This window comes from Acomys minous (assembly GCF_964271855.1).
Source record: "Acomys minous genome assembly, chromosome: 15".
NCBI lineage: Eukaryota > Metazoa > Chordata > Mammalia > Rodentia > Muridae > Acomys > Acomys minous.
Window position 1 is genome coordinate 15782908 of NC_140497.1, and position 24778 is coordinate 15807685.

Below are 24778 nucleotides of genomic sequence, written 5' to 3' on the forward strand. Positions count from 1 at the left end.
CAATTCTCAGCAACCACATGGTGGCTCGCAATCATCTATAATGTGATCTGATGCCCTCTTCTGGCCTGTAGATGTACATGTAGACCACTGTATACATAATAGATATTTTTTAAATGTCATTTGAGAGGCATTATCCAGCAGCTGATGAAATGCAGAGCTGAGGGAGGGGTTGTGGAAGAGAGGGAGGAAGGATTGAGGGAGACAGAGGGGCCAAGGATTCCACAAGATGACCTAGAGAGTAAACTAACCTGGGCCCATCGGGGCTCACAGAGACTAAGCCACCAACCAAAGAGCACACACGGGCTGGACCTAGATCCCTTACACATATGTAGCAGATATACAGCTTAGTCATCATGTGGGTCCCTTAACAATGTGAATAGGGGCTGTCTCTGACTCTGCTTCCTGCCTTTGGATCCCTTTCTCCTAACTGGGCTGCCTTCTCTGGCCTCAGTGGGAGAGGATGCACTTCGCCCTGCTGCCTCTTGGGGTACCAGGGTGGGTTGATACCCTCGGGGGCCTCCTCTTCTTTCAGAAGGAGGAGAGAGGAGATTGGGAAAGGGGCATGAGGGTGAGACTGAAATCAAGCTGTAAAGTGATTAAATAAATAAACACAATAAAACCAAAATATAATGTCTTACTAATTTAAATCTAGGTCAAGCCATTTTCCTCCATAAAAACTTTAGCATAACTTATAGCTCTTTTTCTTAATGAGGCAATTCAGAAGTAAAAAAAAAAAAAATGATAATCATGACACACTTAAAGCTCTTTTATGCCTTGTTCTAACTACTGAAATTTGGACAAATGACCATTGATTATCAGGCTTTTTGTAAGTAAAACAAGATAATTTTTATTAGTTACATTCTGTGAGGTATATCACACTTACCATAAATATATAATATTATATATGTGTCTATAATAATATATATATAACCTATGTAAACAGTGTCTAGTTCACTATAACCATCTGTAGAATTGTTCCAGTTTTAACATTGTAGACACTGGACAGATGTCCCCATAGCACAGGACAACAACAGTTCAGTTGAGATAATGTAACAAAGGAACTCTGGCAAAGTACCCCACTGCAGCTCACACAGAAAACACTTGCGAATTTGAGAATCTACAGTCTAAACAAAAGAATAATTTTCAAAATACATACTGAAACTGACAAAAACTTTCAATACAGTTGCCAAATCGATCACCTTTGGAATTCATTTCTTCGTAGCACCAGAAGGGAGCCCCTCTCACACCTGAAGACAAAGACAGGAAGAAGCAAGATGGGTTAGGAACTCAAACCACACTGCGAAACTGACAAGAGTTGCACTGGAAACTGCAATGTGACTCTTCAGCATCAATATGTTGTTGGGACTGAGATACTTTCAAAGAGATTTCTGGATTCTAAACCAGCCTAGTAGATGGATCAAAAAACGGATGGAGGGATGGAAGGAAGAAAGAGTAATGGGCTTAGATGCTTCATATTTTAAGAGAGCGGCAAATGTGGTTCTCTTTGTTCCCTTTGAATTGTTTTCTTTCTTAGCTCTTTATTTACAGGGAAGATGCAGTTTATTGAGCCAAGTGCAGCCCAGGTTGAGCTTCCCTTCTGGGCTTTGTACTAGAGTCCTGATGCCCATGGCCTTACACCTGGTAAGCATAACAGAGGTATCGCATTTTCAAAGTACAAAGGACACTACCATTCACCTACATCAACCCACACACATGTGGACAGGGCGAGGGGTTGGGAAGGGGGTGAGTAGTCGTGGCTAGGCTTAAAAAAAAAATAGCAAAAATTCAACTACCCGTACCAGCTGCCCCCATCACTTTGACTTGAGGGTTTAAGGGTTGGTTGCATTGTTCAAGTCAGTTATTTGGTATAAGAACTGAGATCTTTGCTTTCATTGCTAGTCATCAACAAGAGACCCCTCTCTTCAATTAACGCACAAGTTTTCATACCTGCAGGGACTGATCTATAGACATCACCTCCAGAGGGACATGAACTATGTATAGATACACATGGGAAATAATCTACTACTGACACTAAGTTTTTTCTTGAAAAGAGCCTTCTCTAAAAAGAAAAACAAAAATTAAACAAACAAACAAAAAACAGCAATGAGTTTTTGTTAAGCCTGTCCCAATTTATGGATGCTGTAAATCTAATTTAGCCCCAACCCATTAGAATCTGGACAGGGATTGAATGGTACAAAACTAAAACTAAAAGGGATGGGCAGAAATTCATGAATTTGGGGTTTTTTGTGGGTTTTTTTTTTTTTGAAAAACTGACAGCAATCCTCCTGCATCAGCTTCCTGAGTACTAGGATGACAGTACTCAAGATAAACACAGGAAGTATTTATTATGCATGACTAACTGAGCTTGTTAGCAGGAACAGCATATTGGCTTCACAGCATTGAGAACTGCCCTGTAGAGACTCTGTGGCCAGGACACCCTACCATCCCAGCCCTGAGCCAGAATGCTTTGAACAGTCAAATGCAGAGTGCTCTAAGGCAGTGGCTCTCAACCTTCCTAACTCGCAATCCTTTAATACAGATCTTCATGTTGTGGTGACCCCGGACCATGAAATTATTTTTGTTATTATTTTTGTTGCTGCTTCATAACTATAATTTTGCTACCGTAATGTAAATACCTTTGTTTTCCAGTGGTCTTAGGCGACCCCTGTGAAAGTGTCACTCGGCCACCCTCAGAAGTGTTGTAAGGCACTGGTTGAGAACCCCCATTCTAAGGTGCTTCGTGGCTCCCCGCACACACACTTACACAACACTTATCACCTCCACATTTTCTTTAATACCCTTTCCTACCAGGTTTTTGTGGCTGAGGATAACAAACCAGATGGCTTTGTTTTCTTGATTACTGAAACACCACAGCTCTGATGCACCCCACTTCCACTCCCAGTGCCCTAAGGCCAAGGTTTTCTTCGCTCCTCACCCCACCCAGAAGACTGACAGAGTTTTAGAGATATAATTTTCCTGGTGTCCTAGGGGCAAGGAATTAGGGCTGCTGAACAATAGCTTTTGCATTTCTGCCTCGATTTTTGTATGCTTTGAACTCGGGGCTATCTAGAGCTAAAGTACAAGTCAAGAAGGGAGTCAACTGACAGTTGCTCCCAGGAACACTTCTAGGTAGATCCTGGCTCATCCCAGCTGTGCCGTGGATTATCGTGGCTCTTCAGACTCCAGGATGCACAATGTTGGAGATGTAACTACAGTCATGTGCTGTAAGAATGTTCTTGAAAGAGACCATGAAAGTGAAGTTGGTGGGGATGATGGTTCTTGTTCAGCTCTTCCTTTTTGCTTTGCCTTGCCTCCAGCAGGTAGAATCTGTGCCTACATAGCCAGTTCCAGGCTGCTCCAGACTATATGAGAGCCTTTCTTAAAAAGATAAACCACCACACAACTGCGGAGAATGCCCTGTCCGTTGACTAGATCTGAATAGGGGTTCAATGTTTACTGCATGTATTGTCCTTGGTTGGTGCAGTAGTTTCAGCAGACCCCCTTAGTTTCATGATGTTCTTCTTGTAGGTTTCTAGGACCTTCTGGATCCTTCTATTTCCCCCTTTCTCCCATGCTTCTCTCACCTAGAGTCCCAATAGGAAGTCCCTGCATCTATTCCAATCTCCTGGTAAGTGAAGACTTTCATGGGACATCCCTTTTGGGCTAGAGTCCAATTATAAGTGAGTATGTATCATGTGAGTCTTTCTGGGTCTGGGTTAACTCGTTCAGTATATCATTTCTAGTTCCATCCATTTGTTCACAAATTTTGGGGTTTCCTTGTTTTTAATAGCTGAGTAGTATTCCATAGTGTAACTGTACCACAGTTTCTTTATCCATTCTTGGACTGTGGGATATTTAGGCTGTTTCCAGGTTCTGCCTATTATGAACATGGTTGAGCATATGTCCTTGTTCTGTGGTGGGGCATCTTCTGGGTATATTCCAAGGAGTGGAATAGCTGGGACTTGAGGTAGCCCTATTCCCAGTTTTCTGAGAAAGTGCCATATTGATTTCCAAAGTGGTTGTACAAGTTTGCACTCCCACCAGCAATGAAGGACTGACTCTGACATGAACTTTGGTGCCTCATATTTGACCACTTCCCCTTGGTGGGGAGGCCTGGTAGCACTCAGAAAAAGGATGAGCAGGCTACCAAGATGAGACTTGATAGGCTGTGACCATCTGGTGGGGGAGGAGGGCCCCTTCTCTCACAGACCTAGGGGAGAGGAATAGGGTGAAAGAGGGGAGGAAGGGAGAAACAGGAGGATTCAAGTGAGGGTATAACAACTGAGATGTAAACTGAATAAATTAAATTTAAAAAATTGATGATTTCAAAAAAAAGATAAACAACCAAGTGGTGCTGGATTTAACAGTCTGTGGCGCCACTCAAGTCCCTAGTCTCCGTGCAGTAGATCAGATACAGTGCTTGCTGGGCGCCACCATCTTGAGGATCTCCCAGCACGCGCCTTTAATCCCAGGACTTGGGACACAAACGTAAACGAATCTCTGAGTTCCAGGATAGCCAAGGCTACACAGAGAGATGATGTCTCAAAAACAAAAGCAACCCACCCTCCTCCCCCCCTAAAAAATCACTAGACAAGAGACATTTACTCTGTGGGCTTTATACATAAATGTCCTTCCACCCCATTAGCCAGGCTACCATGTGAGACGATGAACAGAAGTGTGCAGCAGATGTCTGCACTTAGTGGCATGAACCCTTCCTAAATGGGGCCCTTTTAGGGGACTCAGAACTGAAATGTAGAGCAAATAAAAAAAATTTTAATCATCAGTATGGACACCCACTCTGACGTCAGGACACCAGATATCTGGTATAGGAAACAGATAAAGATAAGCTGAGACAGTGCCAAAAACAAACAAACAAACAAACAAAAACAAAACCTGTCACTAAAATATGATATAGCTCAATAAAGTAACTTCTGGCTGAAAATGATTTCTTTTTGGTATGAAGTTGAAACACGTTGCAGCCTATATGGGCCTTCATGAGACTACTCTGAGCTGAGGTTACAAGAACAAATAACACAAATTTTGGAAATTCCTTGTTTTTAATAGCTGAGTAGTATTCCATAGTGTAAATGTACCACAGTTTCTTTATCCATTCTTCTATTGAGGGACACGTAGGTTGTTTCCAAGTTCTGGCTATTATGAATAAGGCTGCTATGAACATGGTTGAGCATAAGTCCCTGTTGTGTGGTAGTGCATCCTCTGGGTATATTCCAAGGAGTGGAATAGCTGGGTCTTGAGGAAGCCCTACTCCCATTTTTCTGAGAAAGCACCAGATAGCTTTCCAAAGTGGTTGTACTAGTTTGCATTCCCACCAGCAATGCAGGAGTGTTCCTCTTTCTCCACACCCTCGCCAGCATGAGGTGTCAGTTGAACTAGAAATTGTCATAATGAGTGAGTTCACACAGAAGCAAAAAGAGCTAAATGGTATATACTCACTTATATCGAGACACTAGTCCAAGGTGTACGTCCCCATGAAAAACTGTACCTACCAGGATAGTGGGTAAGAGGGGAGGACACCCTATTGAAACTTTAGGTGTGAGAAGCCTGGGAGAAAGAGGAAATAGAAGGATCCAGCGGGTCCTGGAAAACTACAGGCGAGTCTGGGCCCTGGGGTCCTCCGCAAACTGTGGCAACAGCCAAGGAAAAAATAGGCAGTAACCCTCGAACCCCTACCCGGACTAGCCGATGGACATTCTCCACTGTTGAGTGGAGAAAGAGATCTAACTTTCACACAAACTCTGGTGCCCCATATTTGAACATGTTCCTTGGATGGAGATGCCTGGTGGCACTCAGAGGAAAGATAATAGGTCACCAAGGAGAGACTTGATACCGTATGAGCATATACAGGGGGAGGAGGTCCCCCTCAGACACAGACTGAGGGGAGGGGAGGGGAGTAGGGGGGAAGTGGGAGGAAGGGAGGAATGGGAGGATACATGGGATGGGCTAACAACTGAGATGTAATATGAATAAATTAATTAAAATAAATAAATAAATAAATAAAAAGAACAAATACACTGAAGAGCTAGAAACCTGTATGAATTCCATGATTAAAAATTAATTTGTGGGAGCTGTCATACAGATATCAGTGGAAAGAAAGAGGCTTCACTCTCCAGGCACTTTTCCTTTTAATAATCAATTTACTGAACTATTTACCCTAGCTGTTGTTTATAATGTTTGATCCTGCATTTACTCTCTTAAAAGAAACCCTCAAAATCTCAGGCAGGGGCTGGAGAGATGGCTCAGCGGCTAAAAGCACTGGCCACTCTTGCAGAGGGCCCCGAGTTCGGTTCTTAGCACCTATGTGGAGCCCCACAACTGCCTGCAACCCCATTTCCAGAGGATCTACACCCTCTTCTGGTCTCTGCTTGCACTCACCATGCATGTGGAACACATACATACATTCAGGCACTCATATATACACATAAAATAGAGTCGATCTTTAAAACATTTTCTATAGTCTCAAGCAGTAATAGAGATGGCATAAGGGTTTTCTTTGATCCACCTCAAAGGGAAAAAAAAAGGTGATTGTGGCCTGACAGTCCTGCTAACCACAGGAGCATACTTTAACCTGAGCATTTCTAAGAGCCTTTACAAGACAGACGACTTTGCCAGGTTTCCTTAACACCAATGATGCTGTGAAAGGGGAGACAACTCAGTCAGTAATGGGCTTCCCTTACACATGTAAGGAATAGAACTTGCATCTCTGGACCCACATAAAAATCTGGGTAATTCCAGTAATGGCAAGATGAAAAGGAGTGGCCAGGACATCCCAGCCTGGCCTCTGTGGCTGAATTCCATGTCACTCTTCTTTTCATGTAAGTGTGTTATAAGTGCATCATATATTTTTTTCCCAGAGACAAACCTTTTGTCAGAACATACTTTTTTGTTGTTGTTGGTGGTGGGGTTGATGGTGGTGGTGGTAGTTTTTACAGACAGGTTTTTCTCTGTATAGCCCTGGCTGTCCTGGAACTCTTTTTGTAGACCAGGCTGGCCTTGAACTCACAGAGGTCTTCCTGCCTCTACCTCCCTACTGCTGGGATTAAAAGTGTGAGCCACTACCCCAGCCGGCCCCATGATGCTTTTTCTAAGCATCATACCTTTATTATCTCTTCCCTCAAGGTAGAATTCAGGATGAAATTTCTTCTTGTCAGCTAGCAGCAACTACATCAATTTGGATAGTCTTTTTTTTTTTTCATGCAGCAAGAAATCCAACACTCAAATAAACAACTGAATTGTCCACTGTCAGAGGACCCTTTGTTCCCTGGCAGGCTCTCAAAGTCTCCACTTTGCTCTACTAGGTACCCAGCTTCTTTTACTAAACCCTAACACCACGAATCTAATGTAATGCAGCAGGAAGGTAAGGCTCTACTCGCAAGGTCTTCCCTTTACCAATAGGAATCCAGTGTCAGTTCAGGGGGTCTTTTTGTTCTCTCATGAGAGCAGGGAAATGAGTCACCTTTGAAATGGTTTCCAAGCAAGACTTTAGCCATTAATACATGACGCACTTTTTCCCCTCAAAACGGAATAATGGGCTTTGGGATAATCGGCCTTTAGAAGAGTGCCATGGCTCTTACCCCTTCCTAAGAGTTTCATACATTGTTTTTCAGCAGTCCGACAAATTCCATTGTAGCAGTAGCCGTCACCTGATCCGCAGGGCTGTCCGTTATGTGAGTATGTGTCAGGCATACAATAAGAATTTTTCCCGTTACAATACTCCACAAAGTCACATTCATCTACGGGCTTTCTACAAAGTATATTAATTGGTTTTATCTAGAAGAAAGCATAAAGGATTACATCCAGGGATGATGTCTCTCTCTCTCCTCTCTCTCTCTCTCTCTCTCTCTCTCTCTCTCTCTCTCTCTCTCTCGCTCTCTCTCTCGCTCTCTCTCTCCTCTCTCTCTCTCTCTCTCTCTCTCTCTCTCTCTCTCGCTCTCTCTCTCTCCTCTCTCTCTCTCTCTCTCGCTCTCTCTCTCTCCTCTCTCTCTCTCTCTCTCTCTCGCTCTCTCTCTCCTCTCTCTCTCTCTCTCTCCTCTCTCTCTCTCTCCTCCTCTCTCTTTCTCCTCCTCTCTCTTTCTCCTCTCTCTCCAATTTCAATTTCCACCCCCCTCCTTTTTAAACTGTTAAGATAAAAAAGAAAAGTTTCTGGATGGTTTTGAATGAAACTTGTCATAAATTCCCATTACTGAAGGCCTCCCATAGGATGGTTATAGGAGAAAACATGAATGTGTCTAACAAAAAAAAAAGTTTCCATAGTTGAAGTCAAGGAAGCCTGGGAGTCATGCCCACTATCCTAGGCTCAGGAATATTTGTTCATATGTCTGAACATATGTAGATATGGTTGATTCAAGCAAAAGGTCTCTTTAGGTCTAGCAATGGCAACTAATTTGGTTATCTACTATAATACTTGTCTTAGTGGGACAGACTTAGTACTAAAGTTAAGATTATATGAATAACTTAATCAATGTTGTGCTCATTTTAAAAAGGATTTTATTTATTTCATGTATATGAGTATTTTGCCTATGTGTAAATATGTGTACCATGTGTATGCCTGGTGCCCTCGGATGGCAGAAGAGGGCATCAGGTTCCCCAGAGACTGGAGTTACACACAAGTTATAAGTCAACATGTGGGTGTTGGGAATCAAATATGAGTCTTCTGTGGGAATCACCAGTGCTCTTGACCACTGGGATGTCTCTTCAGCCCTGTCAGGTGATTTCTAATGAAGGGAAAATGTCTCGATATATACACAATATGCCAGAATTTTTTTACAAAGTTAATTTTCTAGGTTGTATTTTTAGCTCATCTGTTGTTTTTTTAAGGGGGCAGTCTCTAAAGGGAAATAGTAAATAAATTATCATCTGAGAGAAATAACAAAGCATCACGCTAAACATTTTCTAGCATTTGTTTTGGTCTTTATCTCCTTGTGGTCTCCTTTGAGAAGGTCAAAAGCCATGCCATTGGTCATGTGAAAACAAATCACAAGTGGAGCTTGGTGTTCTTGGGAAATACTAATGGTGGGAGGGGGTTATCTCTCTAACCTTTTTGCCTACTTGTGGGACCCTTATCCTCCTATTGGGCTGCCTTCTTCAGCCTTGACATGATGGTACGTGCTAGGTTTTATTGTAGCTTGTTATGCTGCGTTTGGTTGATGTCCCTAAAAAACCTGATCATTTCTGAGAAACAGCAGAGGAGGGTAGATCTGGCACAGACAGAAGGCAGAGGGACAGGGGTCAGGGGCCTAGAGGAGACAGAGTTGGGAAACTACCGTCTGGGTGTAAAAAAAAATTTTTTTTTAATTTAAATTATTTTTTAAAAAGAACTGTAAGTTCAACAAATTTCAAGCAGAAGACCATATTGATATATATTATCATCAAATTATTCCAAATCAGTGATAAAGATAAGACTTAAGGTAGAAAGTAGAAGACATTATGTGCAGAACAACAAAAATACGTATAATTACAAGTTTGTCAGTAGAGACAGTTCAGGCAAGAAAACAGAATAGCCATAACCTAATGCACTGTGGATAAAATGTTATATTTAAGTGTAACTGGAGAAAGAAAAACTTATTTTTCAAGAAAGCAAAGATCAAGGTGGTGGGGACTGGCTCAGCCAGTCAAGTACTTGCCAAGCAAAGCCTGAGGACCTGAGTTTGGATCCCAGCACCTACATAAAAATCTGTGAATATGAGGATTCCTACAGCAAGTAACAGAGCTTCAAAATATCCTTTCAAGGATCAGCGTACTAAGAATGTAGCAAATATACTGTAGCAAACAATTTTCTCAAGAAAAAGGACCTGAGCTTTGTTAAGCATAATTTCTTTCTTACTTCATATGAGAATGCTTACTATTTTCAGTAGCTAACAGGATGTCAATGACTGTCCCATTGTGGGTAGTGCTACAGTCATGCCACAGCTTGCCCTTATGCTACAGTCATGCCACAGCTTGCCCTTATGCTACAGTCATGCCACAGCTTGCCCTTATGCTACAGTCATGCCACAGCTTGCCCTTATGCTACAGTCATGCCACAGCTTGCCCTTCTATATACAGAGCATCCGAGAGTATTTGCTACCTGTAGTTTCTCCAGATTCCCAAAGGAAATGACAAAGAGGGATGTTACTAGTCTCTGTGTGGGTGCAGAATTGACCTCCGTGAGTCCCAGAGCTGGTTTTACGAGACTCAAAACACTCAATATGCAGATCTCACCTCTCCAGTCTTGCAGTTTTCCTGGGTGAGACCACAGATCAGAGGAGGCCTCTGCCAGGACACTTGGCTGGCACAGGATATTCATGTTATCACGGGACTTGATGGTAAGGGGGGAGGTTGCTTTTCTGACATGGAAGAGTGTCATAGTTAAACGCGTCTTATCTGAGCAATGTGACTCGATCATTGCTGAAGTGTAGAACTTTGAATCTCCTAATTTTGAATAAGCCTATCTTTCTTTTCGTATCTGTTGCCATTGCCTGTGTGTCTGGGTGCCTTGCTGTTGGACGCATATATACTCACAATTGTATATCCTGTTGATGAACTGTCTTCTGTTAATATTACATAACCACCTTCTTGTCTTTTATAAAGTTTTCTAAGTTTGTTTTGTTTTTGTTTTTGTTCTGTTTTGGGTTTTGGGGTTTTTGTTGTTGTTGTTGTTGTTGTTGTTTGGGGGGGGCAAGGGCATTTGCTTGTTTTACTTAAAGTATTGTAGCACCTGGACCAAACGGATCTTCCCTATCAAGTCACTGTTAAGACAGTGTCTTACAGCCTGATCTTATGGAGGCGTTTTCTCAACTCAGGTTCTTTCCCTTCACATGACTGTAGCTTGTGTCCAGTTGACATTAAACTAGCCATCACTGTGTGTGAATTTGTGTACGAGTGCATGTGCACGTGTGTGTGTGTGTGTGTGTGTGTGTGTGTGTGTGTGTGTGTGTGTGTGAAGTTGACGTTAAACTGGCCATCACTGTATGTGAATGTGTGCGTGCATGGGTGTGTATGTGTGTGTGTGTGTGTTACTATTTCTCTAAATAACCATGGCTATTACAATCCCACACTCGCTGGCTTTTAAAGGCACCATTGGCCTCAATCTTTGATTTATGCTGTTTACTTTGTTCGTCCTTTTCTCTTAAGATGTAAACATTACTGGAACTCTCTTTAGAGAGTTTTAATACTAACAACAGTGGACTTCTGTGTGAGTGCATCAGAGCCAAGGACTCTCTCAGAAGACAGGAAGCTGAGTTCAGCCAGCACAAGCAATTTATCTAACTCCTTGCCTTCATACAGGCTCCATGCAGAGAATAGGAATAAGAGAGACTGCGGGCTGTATGTCAGTCGTACAGACATGTTGGCGGTCATAGAGAATACATCAGAGATCCAAGTCAGGAGGAAAGGAACGCAAGGCACAGCATACACAAGATCACAGGAAGTGATAGATTACCGGATGGAGCCAGGTGTGGAGTTGGATACAGAGCATCATAGAGTTGTCAGTTAAGAGTGATGCCATTTAAACTACGTATTTTTGTCTCAAGAAAATTATCACTGGGCTGTTGTCGAACTCAGATTCCCTCTTACCGTGCAGTCCTGCGTGCAGCATTCTCCAGAGCCACATATGGCGTCGTTCTTTAACCGGCATGACATGGGGTCACAGCACATCTTGTGTGTGCAGTTCTGCAAAGAGAGGCAAAGTCCTATTGCATCACACCAGACAGTGCCTCAGCACGCGAGCTCACAAACTGGCTCCATAACCCCATTCTCCAGGAAATGTGTGGCAACAACATTTCATTCAGCAGTCTCCAAGAGCATCCTTTCCCTCTACCTGCTGTACTTCAACACGAAACCACCCTGGGGAACACATTTCCTGATATCTTACTGTTCCTGTGGTCTAGCTTTTGTGTCAGGCTTCGTCCATTGGTACGATCACCATGTGAGTCCCAGTGCTGACCAGCTTTGGCTCTGCTCAGGCCGAGAGCCCGCTTCGTGTGGTCCTTTGCTTGGCCCCTCTATTTTGGTTCCTCAGAAAGAATGAAAGCTGGAAACTCTTAGAGCTGCCCCACCAGGAGGGGGATGCTTAGACATGTGGACTGGCTCAAATTCACAGGAGGCACATGGAGTTAAGAATATTGTTTTCTGGTGCTATAGCGACATGTGGCCTGTATCCCTGTGGCCATGGATAGACAGGCAGACATTACCATGCACCATAGAAGCATCTGTTGACAGTGCTACCCTGAAGGACTCATAAACTGATGTGTCTTTTTGCCTAGTATTTTTGAGCTATGTGTTGGGTTATACAGTATATTATTTCTTTTACTGTACTGAATAAGGCCTGATTTTTCATACTAATATTTATTCACGTTCCCCCTACAGTGTGCTTCTCAGAGGCACTGGTTTTAAAATTCGTCCTGCTTTGAACTATGCCCTTGAAGTTGGTGATGCCCATTATAACCTCCTAGGGAAACAGTCATTTGTTCTACCTACTCATGTCTTCCTCACTCTGTTGTCAATTATGTTGCATTCGTCACCTGACCCTGGTCACCCTGGAGTATTTACAGGAAGAGAGACATTTAATAGAATGCTACAGACGAGACCTTATTTATAACTTTGCTGATTATCTTAAGGGTAATCCTGGAGAAGATTAGTTTACTGAATACAACTCAACAGCTGCTAATATTCCAAAGGTGAGAAATAAATATTTAGCTTGGAAAGTAGTGGTGGCAGCTGTGTTGGTGCACTCACCAGCAAAGAATGAAAGAAAGCAGGCAGGTAAAAGTGGCACCTATTTTCCTTCATAATGTAGCCTTTTTTTTTTCCCCTATAACCTTCCCTCTCAGAACTGCTTATGCTACATCAGGGAGGTTTTGAGAGGTTTTTGCTTTCACTCACCATGAGATATTTTATTTATTTATTTATTCATTCATTCATTCATTCATTCATTGACCCATTAGTTACTCCAGGGCATCTGCTTACTTTTTATATAATCTGTGAATTTGCCAAGATTTCACCACAGTGTGAAGAACTGTATTGTAGGGTACAGCATTAGGAAGGTTAAGAACCATTGGCTTAAACTATTTGAGAAAGTGTTAGTACTCCCCAAAGTTAGGGGGTTTTAAGTAATTGGGTTTTTAAAAGTATGCTTTCTATGGTTTAAAAAAAAGTTTTCTCTTCTGGAAAATTCCATAATAGGAGCTTCTGCACTTAATAGTGTCAAACAAGCCCCATAGTCTTTCTTTATCCTTTTACATGTTCTTTTCCTTCCTCTACCTTCCGACTCAATTATTTCAAAAGACCTATCCTCAAGTTCAAAGATTCTTTTTTCTGTTTGACCTCATCTATGGTTAAAGTTATCTTTGGGAGCCAGGCATGGTGACACACGCCTTTATTCCCAGCACTCGGGAGGCAGAGGCAGGCAGATCACTGTGAGTTCAAGGCTAGCCTGTTCTACAAGGCTACACAGAGAAACTCTGACTCTAAAAAACAAAAAAACAAAAGTTATCCATGGGAGTTGTCTGAGGATTAGGTGATGTGGGTCTCCCACGTTTCCTAAAACTATAATGAAAGCCCAACACTCCACTTGGTGTCTCTAGCCCCCCCTGAGGGCAGGGACACTGGTGATTTTGATGCTTGTGTAAAGGAAGGGGCATTTCAGACACACAGGCCCTAGGAAGAAGAACACAGGCAGAATCCAGACCAGAAAGCAACACGAGCACTGGGTACGGATGAGACAGACTTTGATATGGCGGCATACAACAGGAGACCGGGCTCTGCAAAATGGAGTGGTCACACGAATACTCGGGACTGATAAAGTGTACCTACAGTCTGGACTATGGGAAGGTCCAGGACTGCTCTCCAGGGGGGTGAGGCATCTCAGTGGCTCAGATTTTATTAGACTTCTCTACCGACGTGCAGGGAGGCCGGGCAAGGCAACTACTCAAAATGTTGCTCTCCTCATGGAAAGGATATATCAGAACATGGCTGCTTTGCTTCTGTCTAGATTCTGAGGATCACTCACTAGGCAAAGTAGCTTGTGGAGTGAAGAAACAGAGCACTTCCTAGGTAGCCTGTCCCCAGTGGCAGGAAGCGATAGCACTTGGAGGGTAAATGTCAAATACCCATGATTGTAGCTCAAAAATGGCAGGACCTCGGGGGTGAAGCCTGTTTGAATATAGCACAGCATAGCAACAGCTTGGATGATAGTGAACAGAGAGAGGCTGGACTGCGCGGTACAGGATTACCAAGATGGCAGCGATCGTCAGTACTAAGAGACACCTACTCGCCGTGTAGGCGGCATCATAGATAGGCAATTTTTAGTGGTGGCTTTGTAATCAGGATGAGCCTCTGATTTCTACAGTTTCTGCTGCTGCTCTCTGGTCTCTGATTGTCTTGGTTGAAAAGTTGTTCATATAGCTGTGACTGTGCGTGCGTGCGTGAGTGCGTGCGTGCGTGCGTGCGTGCGTGTGTGTGTGTGTGTGTGTGTGTGTGTTTAATTTTTTATTGGGGGTGGACTATTTCCTACATGAGTTCTGTAGTTACATCATCCCCACTCCTCTCTCCACCTCCTGATTGCTCTTGTGTTCTCTCCAATGGCCTCTCAAATCCACACCCTCGTCTATCACTGTTATTATCACAGGCATAGGTATATACAAGCTCGTTTTGTGTTGCTCCCCGTGCAATGTGTGTTTAGGGCCGGCCACTAGGCGTTGGATAACTTATGAGGGCATAGACAGGGGCTAGTTCAGACAAACACAGAGAATGGGTGAGTGTGGGGTGCCCAACCCTGGCAGAGTAGCTTCTAAGGCTCAGGGAATGCTGGGAAGGAGGTGGCAGAGAGCTTGTGAGAGAAAGAGGACGCGGATGCCTGCTGATCCTTCTAGACCTGGCAGAGACACTCCTCCGTGGAACCTTTCAGACTCAATCCTGCCTCTAAAAGGCAATAGGCACGCTGAGGTCCCTCTACCATTTTTCATCTGTAGCTTACTTTGATCTTATTTTCATGCTTTATGTCTTTTATAATTGACAGATTTTATTTTGGAACGGCTTAATTAAGAACCCTCGTGCCCAGCATGATTGTCTCCTATATTAAGCAGGGACATATCCTACTCTTATACCGCACAGTCTCCCTGCTGCCTTTCAGTGTCTTGTTAGCGTTTGTTGTGAAGAGCAGGTTGTTTTGACAGTTAAGACCGTTTTGGAGTAATTTTTCAGCTGACACAGGAAATAAATAATGTTAGAAGGCAGTGTTTAAAAAGCACTCAAAGAAACAATACACTAACTTCCAAAAGGAAAATTAGGAGACTGAAGATTTCAGCTACACAAAAGGAAAAAGTCTACTTCAAATCTATTTTGCTAAAAGATAAAATTTTTTCTGATTTCCTTACTACTACACATAAGATATTGAGAAGAGTTTTTTTTTTAAAGACTACCAACCTTCAAAGTCCCACAGTCACATTGTTCTTTGCCTTCCACTATGCCATTGCCACATATTCGCCTGGGCCTGCGTTTAGCTTTTCTTTCCATAGGCACTTCCCGGAGACATTCAAGGACTTTGTTTGCTGATAGATATTTCAAGTCATCCAAGCTACAAGTACTGAAATCCTTCACACCGCCAGAATATCTAGGACACAACAATGTCACATGATCAAAGCTACTGTTTTCCAGTTCCCATGATGCAGTTCTTTGACAAAAGATTTCTAGAGCACCACCCTTCACAGGAAACACTAAGCACACTTTTAAGCACAGCAACCAGATTACTAAGTTGTCTTTTCGTACTTTTACAATTCTCACCAAGAAAAGGTGAGAAACAATGATACAACTCAAATATATATACATATATGCACACATACGTGTGTGTGTGTGTGTGTGTGTGTGTGTCACATGATGTACTTACACAGAACCTGGGGCATGTAATCCCTCAGTACATGCAAGATGCTGATCCAGGTTTCCCAACTTTTACTACCCAAATAGCAACATCATAGATGCTAAAGGCTCTTAACTCTGTGTGTGTGTGTGTGTGTGTGTGTGTGTGTGTGTGTGTGTGTGTGTGTGTGTAGTGTGCATGTGCAGAGTGTGTATGTGTTTCTACACGTGTTCTTCTTTAATTTTGGAAGTCCTTAACCACCAAAACTGCTATTTAGAATTTTCTTCCTAATGCCAAATAGTTGAACTTCAAATCTTCAGCTTTAATCTTCAGTATATTTTTAAGTGATTTAACTCTGTCATATACTCTTTTGCTACACACCAGAATAAGCATATTAACTTGAACAGTTAAAAATCTTCTATAAATAGAAATCAGTTATGAATAGATCATCAAGACAGCATGGCATGTATTTATCATTGCTGCTTCTCATCACTAAGTCTAAGTTAAAAATCATAAAATAAAGTGAGAAGCCTGCAAAGCCAAGATATAAATTAACAGAAACCAACTCCCAGAGCCAAAAGAACTACATTGGACTTGGGCATTTTTTATCCACCTGCCCTCAAAGGACTTGGGATTCGTGATTTGAGAACTACAGAGCTCAATAGGAAAAGATAACTCAGGAAGGTTCCCTCCTCCCCAGAGTTAAACGGAAAACAGGAAAGTGGGTACCACCAGCAAGAGAAAGCAATTAGAACTGTGACAGAAATAAAGACTAGAGCAACTATTATGTACAACATGTGTGACACTGCCTCAAAAGTGGGGGGGAGGAACCTACTGAGAGCCTGTTGTATATGAAAACAAAGGAGATGGGTCAGGTGTCAAAAGGACATCTGGGTCCTCATGGTTACTCCATCAGAGTACCATGATACAGGATCAACCCAAATGTCCATCACAAAATTAGATTTTAAAATGTGTGGTTTTGTAACTATTCAGCCATAAAAGGCATTTGCTACAGCATGGGTGGAGTTAGAGGACAGTAAGAGAAAGAATTTAGGTACAAGAAGAAAAAATGTCACATCTCACTCAAAAGTAGGATTCAAAATCCTGAGACCATAAGAGTTGACTGAAACCGCGGTCCCCCCAGGCACCAGGGAAAGTGTGGAGAAGAGAAAAGGGGGAGGTCACTGACAGAGTCATTATGGTAGACTGATGAAAGAAATAATACTGTCTATCTCAAAACAATTAGGACAGTTTTGACTATCAACACTGCAAAGAAATAAAATATAAAATTATTGATATGCCCATTATTAACAGTTGGTCAGTGTACAATGTACTCATAAATCGAAATTCCATAGTGTACATCCTAATGATGCATATACATTATGTAACAAAAGGGAAAATAGGCATTGAGAAAAAAGACATAAGACAAGCGCATGTGGAGACTCTAAAGACACACACAATGAGGCTTAAAATCCACATGTCCACTAATGAAAACTCCTCAAAATATCTAAATATATATATTATCAATTAATTTTATTCAGTTAACAGAAATAGAAAGCAAGCCAAAAGAAAAAAGAACGTGTTTAATTAAAAAGGTTGTCTTACATTGCTTTGGGCGTCATTAGGCAAACATCTGCTGTACAGTGACAGATGTCAGTGTTGTCGTAATTTAATCCCATACCAATGCTCAGAAGCTGCGTGAAGATGACACTGAAGGACTCCAGTGAAAAACCTTTTGGAAACTAAGTGTGAACAGAAAGGAGAAAAGGTTAACAGAGCAACATTGGGCTGCACTGAAAAATAATTAACACATTTAAGACACCTACGTGGATGTAGCTGCAGTCAAGTTACAAGTATTTTAATGGCTGGCTTGCTAAACATGGGCAATTCAATATAGTAAGCTTTATTTCAAAATACTGTTATTAAATGACAATACAAGCTACCTTAGCAAAGATATCACATGGAAAGCACCTCAGTCTTATGGCTTCTCTGAGTTACTTTTAACACAAAGCCTTTACTCTTCTATTTAATAATCAAATCTACTTTCCTCAATGGGTCCCAATAACCCAGATTTCCTGTATTGATGTCCTCTGTGACATCATTCTGTTGAGAAGAAGCTAGCTTCTTCCAATACGGTGGTGGTATGTGGGATCATTTATGAATGGTTTTTGCAAATACTGCCTTCTTGGAGTCTCTGTCTTGACCATACTAAGGAAATAGTGGCTATGTGGTGAGCGAGGGGGACTTTTGGAGAGGCCTCCATGCACGAGGTTGAAAACATGTTTTCTGCAGTGTGAGAGCTGCCAGGTCCCTGAGCTTGCATTTTGAAAGCAACAACAGCTTTAGAAGGTGTTCTTTGCCCACAAGATAATTTTAAAACACTGGACCAGTCTTGTGTGTATATGTAAGCATTATGACTTTGTTTAAAGTATTATGTTTGCTTAAATGTTTTAAATTTTATCATAAATTCTTATGTATCATATCTGCTAGCTGTGGGGTCCAGTTGTATCTGTGAGGACAAAAAAAATGGGTGGTAGAGTTTAATATTAATCAACCAATGTCCATATTTATGCTGTTAATATCATAAACAAAACTTGCCCTCTAGGATTTGATACAAGAAAGGGGCACCTGTTCTCACCACCTCCCTCAGCGCCCAACACTGAAAGTCTACCAAGAGCAATTGATCAAGAAAGAAAAAGAAAGTCACTGAAAGGGTGCCAGTGATTGTGAAGCAACTAAAACTAACACATGCAATTTAGTAGCATTTACAATAATAGCACAGCAGGAAAAACAAGAAAGCAACACTACTCATGACATATAACTAACAAGGTTCTCAGGCAGAGGCTTTAAAACTCCCCAAAAGGTAGAGCAAGCAAACTGAAAAGGATACAAATAATCAGAAAGATAGCCAATACCAGCTATTAGAAGAGCAAAAGTGGTTAAAATATCCAGTTTATCTGAAGTTATACAATTTTTAAGAATCCCAAATATATTCTACAAATAAGTAAAAAATAGTTCTAAAATCTGTACGTGATCACAGAGGACCCAGCAGCCAAGGCTTTTCAAAGCATGAAGAACAAGATGGCTTCTACCGTCATTTCTTTGCTTCATTCAAATTATAATTCAAAGCGATATGGTATTTATTCAAAGCCAAACATATAGGCCAACAGCACTTAGCAAAAGGCCTCCACATGAAACTACACAATACATTGTTGATGCTTTTTGTCCTCCCAAGAATGGCAAGACACCACAGTGAGAAGAGGGCAGCGTCATCAATGAATATGCTTTGAGTATGAATAGTGGAGATACTTATTCACAAAAGCCAATGTAAGATGGGTCACAGAGCTAACAGGAGCATCCTAGAATTGGGAGTGTCAGGTTTTTTGACTTTGGCCTTTGTGAGGTTTTTCTTGACTAAGTTACCAAAAGTTCAGGCAACTGAGGGGGAAAAAAAGTCAGACTAAATCACTTTTTTACAGCAAATGAATCAATCAGCAAATCAAAAAGCAGCCTGTGGGAAGGAAGTTTGAAAAGTGGGTGTCTGCTGAAGTGTTCTTGTCCAGTCTTTAAGGAACTCTCATAACTCAATGGGAAAAATTAATTAATATATGACAAAAAAAAGTAGACATGTGCTGAGACCCAAACTGACACTTCTTTAAGGCATCTGAATGGCACATAGTGTGAGACCCTCAGCACTACTGTACATTGGGGAAATAAAAGTCAAGCCACAATGTCATGTCATACCTAGCGCAATGTCTTAAAAACACTGACAGAAAAACATAGAACCCAAATGAATATTACTAAAATGGAAGGTAAGTCCATAAGAGTGGGCAATCTAACACTTTCAAATACCCTAGAGTCCCCCCTACACCCCCCACCCCCAGTGAACATCAGAAGACTGATCAAAACGAAGACTTTAGGTCAGACCACAGAAAAACATGATAGCCCAGTCTATGATAACATCAGAGGAGAAAAAAGACAAGAGAGCAAAGGGGTAGACAGTGCCACGCTCTCCCACATCTGAGAAAGAGAGAAACTCAGACACAAAGGAGGGAAGCAGTTTCCATCCTTCGGCTAAAGGAAAAATTAGTCTCCCAAGGAAGATAAAAACAATCCTTCGGCTAAAGGAAAAATTAGTCTCCCAAGGAAGATAAAAACAAAAGCCATTGAAAAGTAAGAAGTTAAAAAAAAAAAAAAAAAAAAAAAAAGCAAGCCAGTGATAGAAGCCAGGCGTTCTAGCTCTACTAGAGACTTAGGAGAAAAGGCCCAGTAGTTGCAGTCCAGAATGTTCTAGAAAATGAGCCCAAATAAAGAGCCAGAGTAAAGGCATACTCAGACACATAGGGATTGCTCATACAAAAATGAAAGCTGTGCTGGGGAAATTAGAAAATACTGTGGACTTCATTGTGAAGCATCGAAACACCTAAGATAGTCCAAAGTTGACGTCACAGCTCTAAACACCTTCAGACAATTTCACCATCAGAGTTCCTGTTTCAGGAACTAGGAATGAAAAATATAAAATTAGAACAAAGTAATAGCTTGATACCCTATGAGCATATACAGGGGGAAGAAATCCTCCTCAGGAACAGTCATAGGGGAGGGGAATAAGGGGAAAATGGGAGGGAGGGAAGAACGGGAGGATACAAGGGATGGGATAACCATTGAGATGTAACAAGAATAAATTAATTAAAATTTTTTTAAAAATTAATAAGGCCAAATACTAATGAAATAAGCCAATCATATCTTAGTCATTTTTAAAACGAAAAGAACTAATAAAACCCTAAGGAAAACAACTCAAAAGTAAAAACAAGGCAAAGAATGCAATCTCCCAACATTGGGTAAAAGAATATTCTGAGCATTTGATTGTACATATGAAATTGACACAGCCTTTGAAAAAACAATGTACCATCGCCCACACAACACAATGCATTAAATCATAGGTAACAGTAAAATGGATTTCTTTAAACCTTTCCAATAAGGGAAACTTCTTTAAATAGCTTCATTGATTTCTTAAGATTTAGTGAAAAAATAACTATTCCAAAAATAAAGAAGTTATGTTACTTCCTACTTCTATGATGGGTCTATAATTTGAATATAAAGACAAATCTAGCAAGAATTGTAAGATAAACAAATATAAGCAATAAGCACTTAAAAAATTAGCAGATTAACCAGGACCGGTGGTACATGCCTGTAACCACAGCACTCGAGGAGGCAGAGTCAGGCGGATCTTTGAGTTCTAGGCCAGCCTGGTCTACAAAGTGAGTCCAGGACAGCCAAGGCTACAAAGAAACCATATCCCAAAAAAATACACACACACACACACACACACACACACACACACACACACACACGTATTAAAAATTAAACACACACACACACACACACACACACATACACACACACACACACAAGAATAAATCCACAAAGGCAAATAGCATTGTGTTTTTAAAGCATTGGTAGACAGTTCAAGTTGATGTAATGATCTGTAACAAAAGTTAGAAAAAGATGAGTAAACTCAGAAAAAGATTTTCTCTTCCTAGAGAAAGCCCAGGTTGGAGGTCTCCATTGGGTTCCTCCCTGCAGAGCTTGGGGAACCCTGTAGACAGGGAGGAGGAGCCAGAAAGGGCAAAGACACCAGGAGAACACAGAATCAACTAAGCAGGGCTCATAGGGACTGGATCAGCAACTGTGGCACCTGCGTGGACCTGTGCTAGGCCCTCTGCACACACGTCATAGCTGTTGGTTTGGTGTTCTGCCAGGGACTCCTGGTCTTGGAACCCCCTTCCTCACCCTGGATTCCCTCGCCCAGTGTTGATGTGAGGGTATGTGCTTGGTCTCATTGTAATTTGTCTCACGTTGCATTTGCTTGCTGTCCCTGGGGGCCTGCTCTTTTCTGGGGGGGGGCGAGAGGGGGGATGGGGGAGTGAGCGTTGGAGAGGTGGAAGCGTGGGAGTGGACAGCAGGAGGGGGACATATAGGAGGGGAGGAAGGGAAGCTACAGTCAGGATATAGTATAGGAGTGATAAATAAACAAACAAGCAAATAAACAAATATATGAGAAAATAAATAAACAGGCAAATAAGTGATTTTTTTTTCCTATAAAACATTTAGGAATGTTTGAAACATGAAACAAAAGTGGGGGAGAAAACTAGACAGCAATTGCATACCAGGGCCACAGCACCATCATAATTGGCTTCGCACAACTGCCCTGGATATACGGCTCCAATGGAAGCAGGGTGTTCCTCAAAGCTGTACAATGACCATGAGGAAATTGAAAAGCAGTATTTATAATGTCAGTAATTTTCATAAGCTCAAATATTATCATGCATTTACGATATTCTATGCTCTGTGCTGCTCAAGGTTGTACTGTTTAAATACATATCCTAAGGCTTCAACACTGAGAATATTTCAATACGTCAATTCAATATTTCAGCCATCTATTGAAAGTGCACTGTTAGTGCTATTGTACAGTCTGGTTCCATATATATGTGTGTATAAAGCTTTGAGTGTCCATTTAACTAGAAATCCCTAAAATTTCAATTTTGAAGCCTTGTTATTAATTTATCACTACATTAAATGCATCCTTATTAGAAAATAAAAATATTAAGTAGGTAATTAATTAATTAGGTAAGTTTTAGGATCGTATATATTTGATAACAGGCAACAGACATTTGTAAGCCAAAGCTGTTTGATTAATTTTCATACACTTCTAATTTTCCATTGTCACTGAGGATTTTGTCTTGTTGCAATGGCAAAATGAAGCCACTGTGCCCATAACAGAAGCTGCAGGCAGCTACCACTACTCTACTGTGCATCATACTTTTGTGTTATTTAATAAAGCTGTGTACACTGTGCCTAAATTTGTCCTAAGGGAGAAAGACATCATAGGGTCCATTTTTCATATTCATGATCTCTAAGAAATTCAAAAGCAATACATGCAAAGCAAATGTGTATGCTTCATAATTACTGTGCCATTTGGGTCATTCCTTCAGTGGTGGTAGATACAGAATCAGGTGCTTACGCCAGTAAGTATGAAACGTGTTTTGTTCTATGACTGGTTTTCCAATATAAAAAGTTAGCCAGTAACATCTGAAGTGTATCTTGGAAAGAAATTCTATTTTCCTTTGACCAAATTTCAATGGAATATATTAGAACAGTCAGTTTTAACTTGGAGAGCATCTAAAAACAAAAGATAAAGGAGATTTTGTATACAATTTTAAGCATCACTTGAAACACCTAAAAACATATTTGGCATGGTATTTTAGGTTACATAAAGTTTTCAAGAGCTCAGCAAAATATGGCTCACATTGATTCATATCTATTTTTTTATAAATTATATAAACAAATGTGCTTTTGAATACTCACGGTGTTAACAAGGCCGATGACTTGATCAACTTTCTGTATCACAACTTTAGTGTCAGAGCCCATGTAATCAAACTGGAAAAAAATGTTTTTTGAAAAATGGATCTAAATAAATAAGCATATGTTGTTAAACATAGAAATGTACCATACTCTGAATAAACAATAAGATTGCATTCTAATTGATATCCAGAAACTCCAAAATGATGGGGAAATAATTACTTTAAAATATCCAGTAACATGAATTTTAACATTATGTAGCACATTGCAGACAGGGAGAAAGACGGCGCCATCCATACTGTCTCCACAGAGGGGAGCAGTGTCAACAGTTGTGCATACCAGTCCATGTTCCCAGCAGCTGAGGAAGCCAGGCAAAACACCACAGTGTCTGGTAGCAGTCAAGCCTTCAAGAAATAAGTGGTAGAAATACTCACCGGTTGCTGGAATTCACGTCTATAGAAGACAGGAAACAAGAAAGGAGCCGTGGGTGGGGAAACCACAAGAGGAGCCTTGGGGGCAGCGGGGGTGATAGCAAAACAGATATGATATGGAAACAGATGGGAGGAATACTAGGAACAGAAAGACTTAAATGGACAGAGGAGAGGTAAGGGAGGGGAGAGAGGCAGCCCAAACTGAGGATGCTTTTAAGAGCATATTTTTTAAAAACTACTATTTTGTAAACTGACTAAACACTATAATGTTAGAAGATTATGAACAGAGGTAACCTGCTAGTGTGGACAATGCTGCTCCCGGGAGCAATAGGTTTCAACCCAAAACTGCCAGTGGCAAGTGCTGGATACCCCTGATGCCAAGTGTGCCCGAAGCAATACAGCGGTCGCCATGTTTCTTAATTGCCCATAAAAATGGGTACTAAAACAGTATTGCTGAGAAGACCACACACTTTGGATACAAGACACAGAGAAAGCAACCTGGAAGTGAAGTGGAAGTTCACTCTCTGCTAGCTAGTCTTCACCGTCACAAAGAACTATATAGGTTCCTAAGAGAGGAAAGTCTTCAATAGCCTCACCCAGCTGTGGACTCTGAGTGCTACAGTACTGACCTGTGAGGTGAGACACGCCCACTGGTACACAAAGAAGGAGGAGGGACAAGAGGAGGAGGAGGGGGGAGGAAGAAGAGGAGGAGGAAGAAGAAGAAGCAGGCCAATAGAAGTAGAAAGAGGGTAAGACAGACTGCTCGGGGCAGATATGGTCACAACACACTGTATGCATTCAGGAAATTGCCAAAAATGAACAAGGCATAACAGAGAAGAGGACACACCAGCTCTTTATCCACGACAATATCCATCCCAATGACTCGTGGGAATAACTTGGTAAATGCAGGTTTCTGAAAGAAAACACGACATGAGTCCTGAGAAACGTTTTCAATGTTTACCTTCTTTTAAAGTTCTATTCATAAGTAAGATGAAAGACGTCCGCCACTGTACATAATACGGCGGTCTTCAGACATAGAACTTAGGTACTACCCAACCGGAAGCTGCCCCCGTCAGTGCGGAAGTGCTGTGGCTAGCAAGACCTTTCAGTTTGATGCCTCAAGCTGGACGAAAACTCG

The 24778-nt window shown here is 41.5% G+C and overlaps 1 protein-coding gene across 3 annotated transcripts in view; it reads right to left on the bottom strand.

Moving 5' to 3' along the window:
- The window catches only part of LOC311585261 (disintegrin and metalloproteinase domain-containing protein 5-like), a 61892-nt gene that overhangs the window by 28007 nt on the left and 9107 nt on the right, over positions 1-24778 (bottom strand). For all 3 annotated transcript variants that reach the window (XM_084760298.1, XM_084760300.1, XM_084760299.1), the window contains exons 7-15: positions 24488-24553; positions 23216-23287; positions 22872-23029; positions 22018-22099; positions 17456-17592; positions 15421-15607; positions 11572-11667; positions 7593-7788; positions 1157-1247 (exon numbers count right to left, since the gene is read on the bottom strand). In XM_084760298.1, the coding sequence (XP_084616424.1) occupies positions 1157-1247; positions 7593-7788; positions 11572-11667; positions 15421-15607; positions 17456-17592; positions 22018-22099; positions 22872-23029; positions 23216-23287; positions 24488-24553 (1085 nt within the window). The remainder of the gene's footprint in view (positions 1-1156; positions 1248-7592; positions 7789-11571; positions 11668-15420; positions 15608-17455; positions 17593-22017; positions 22100-22871; positions 23030-23215; positions 23288-24487; positions 24554-24778) is intronic.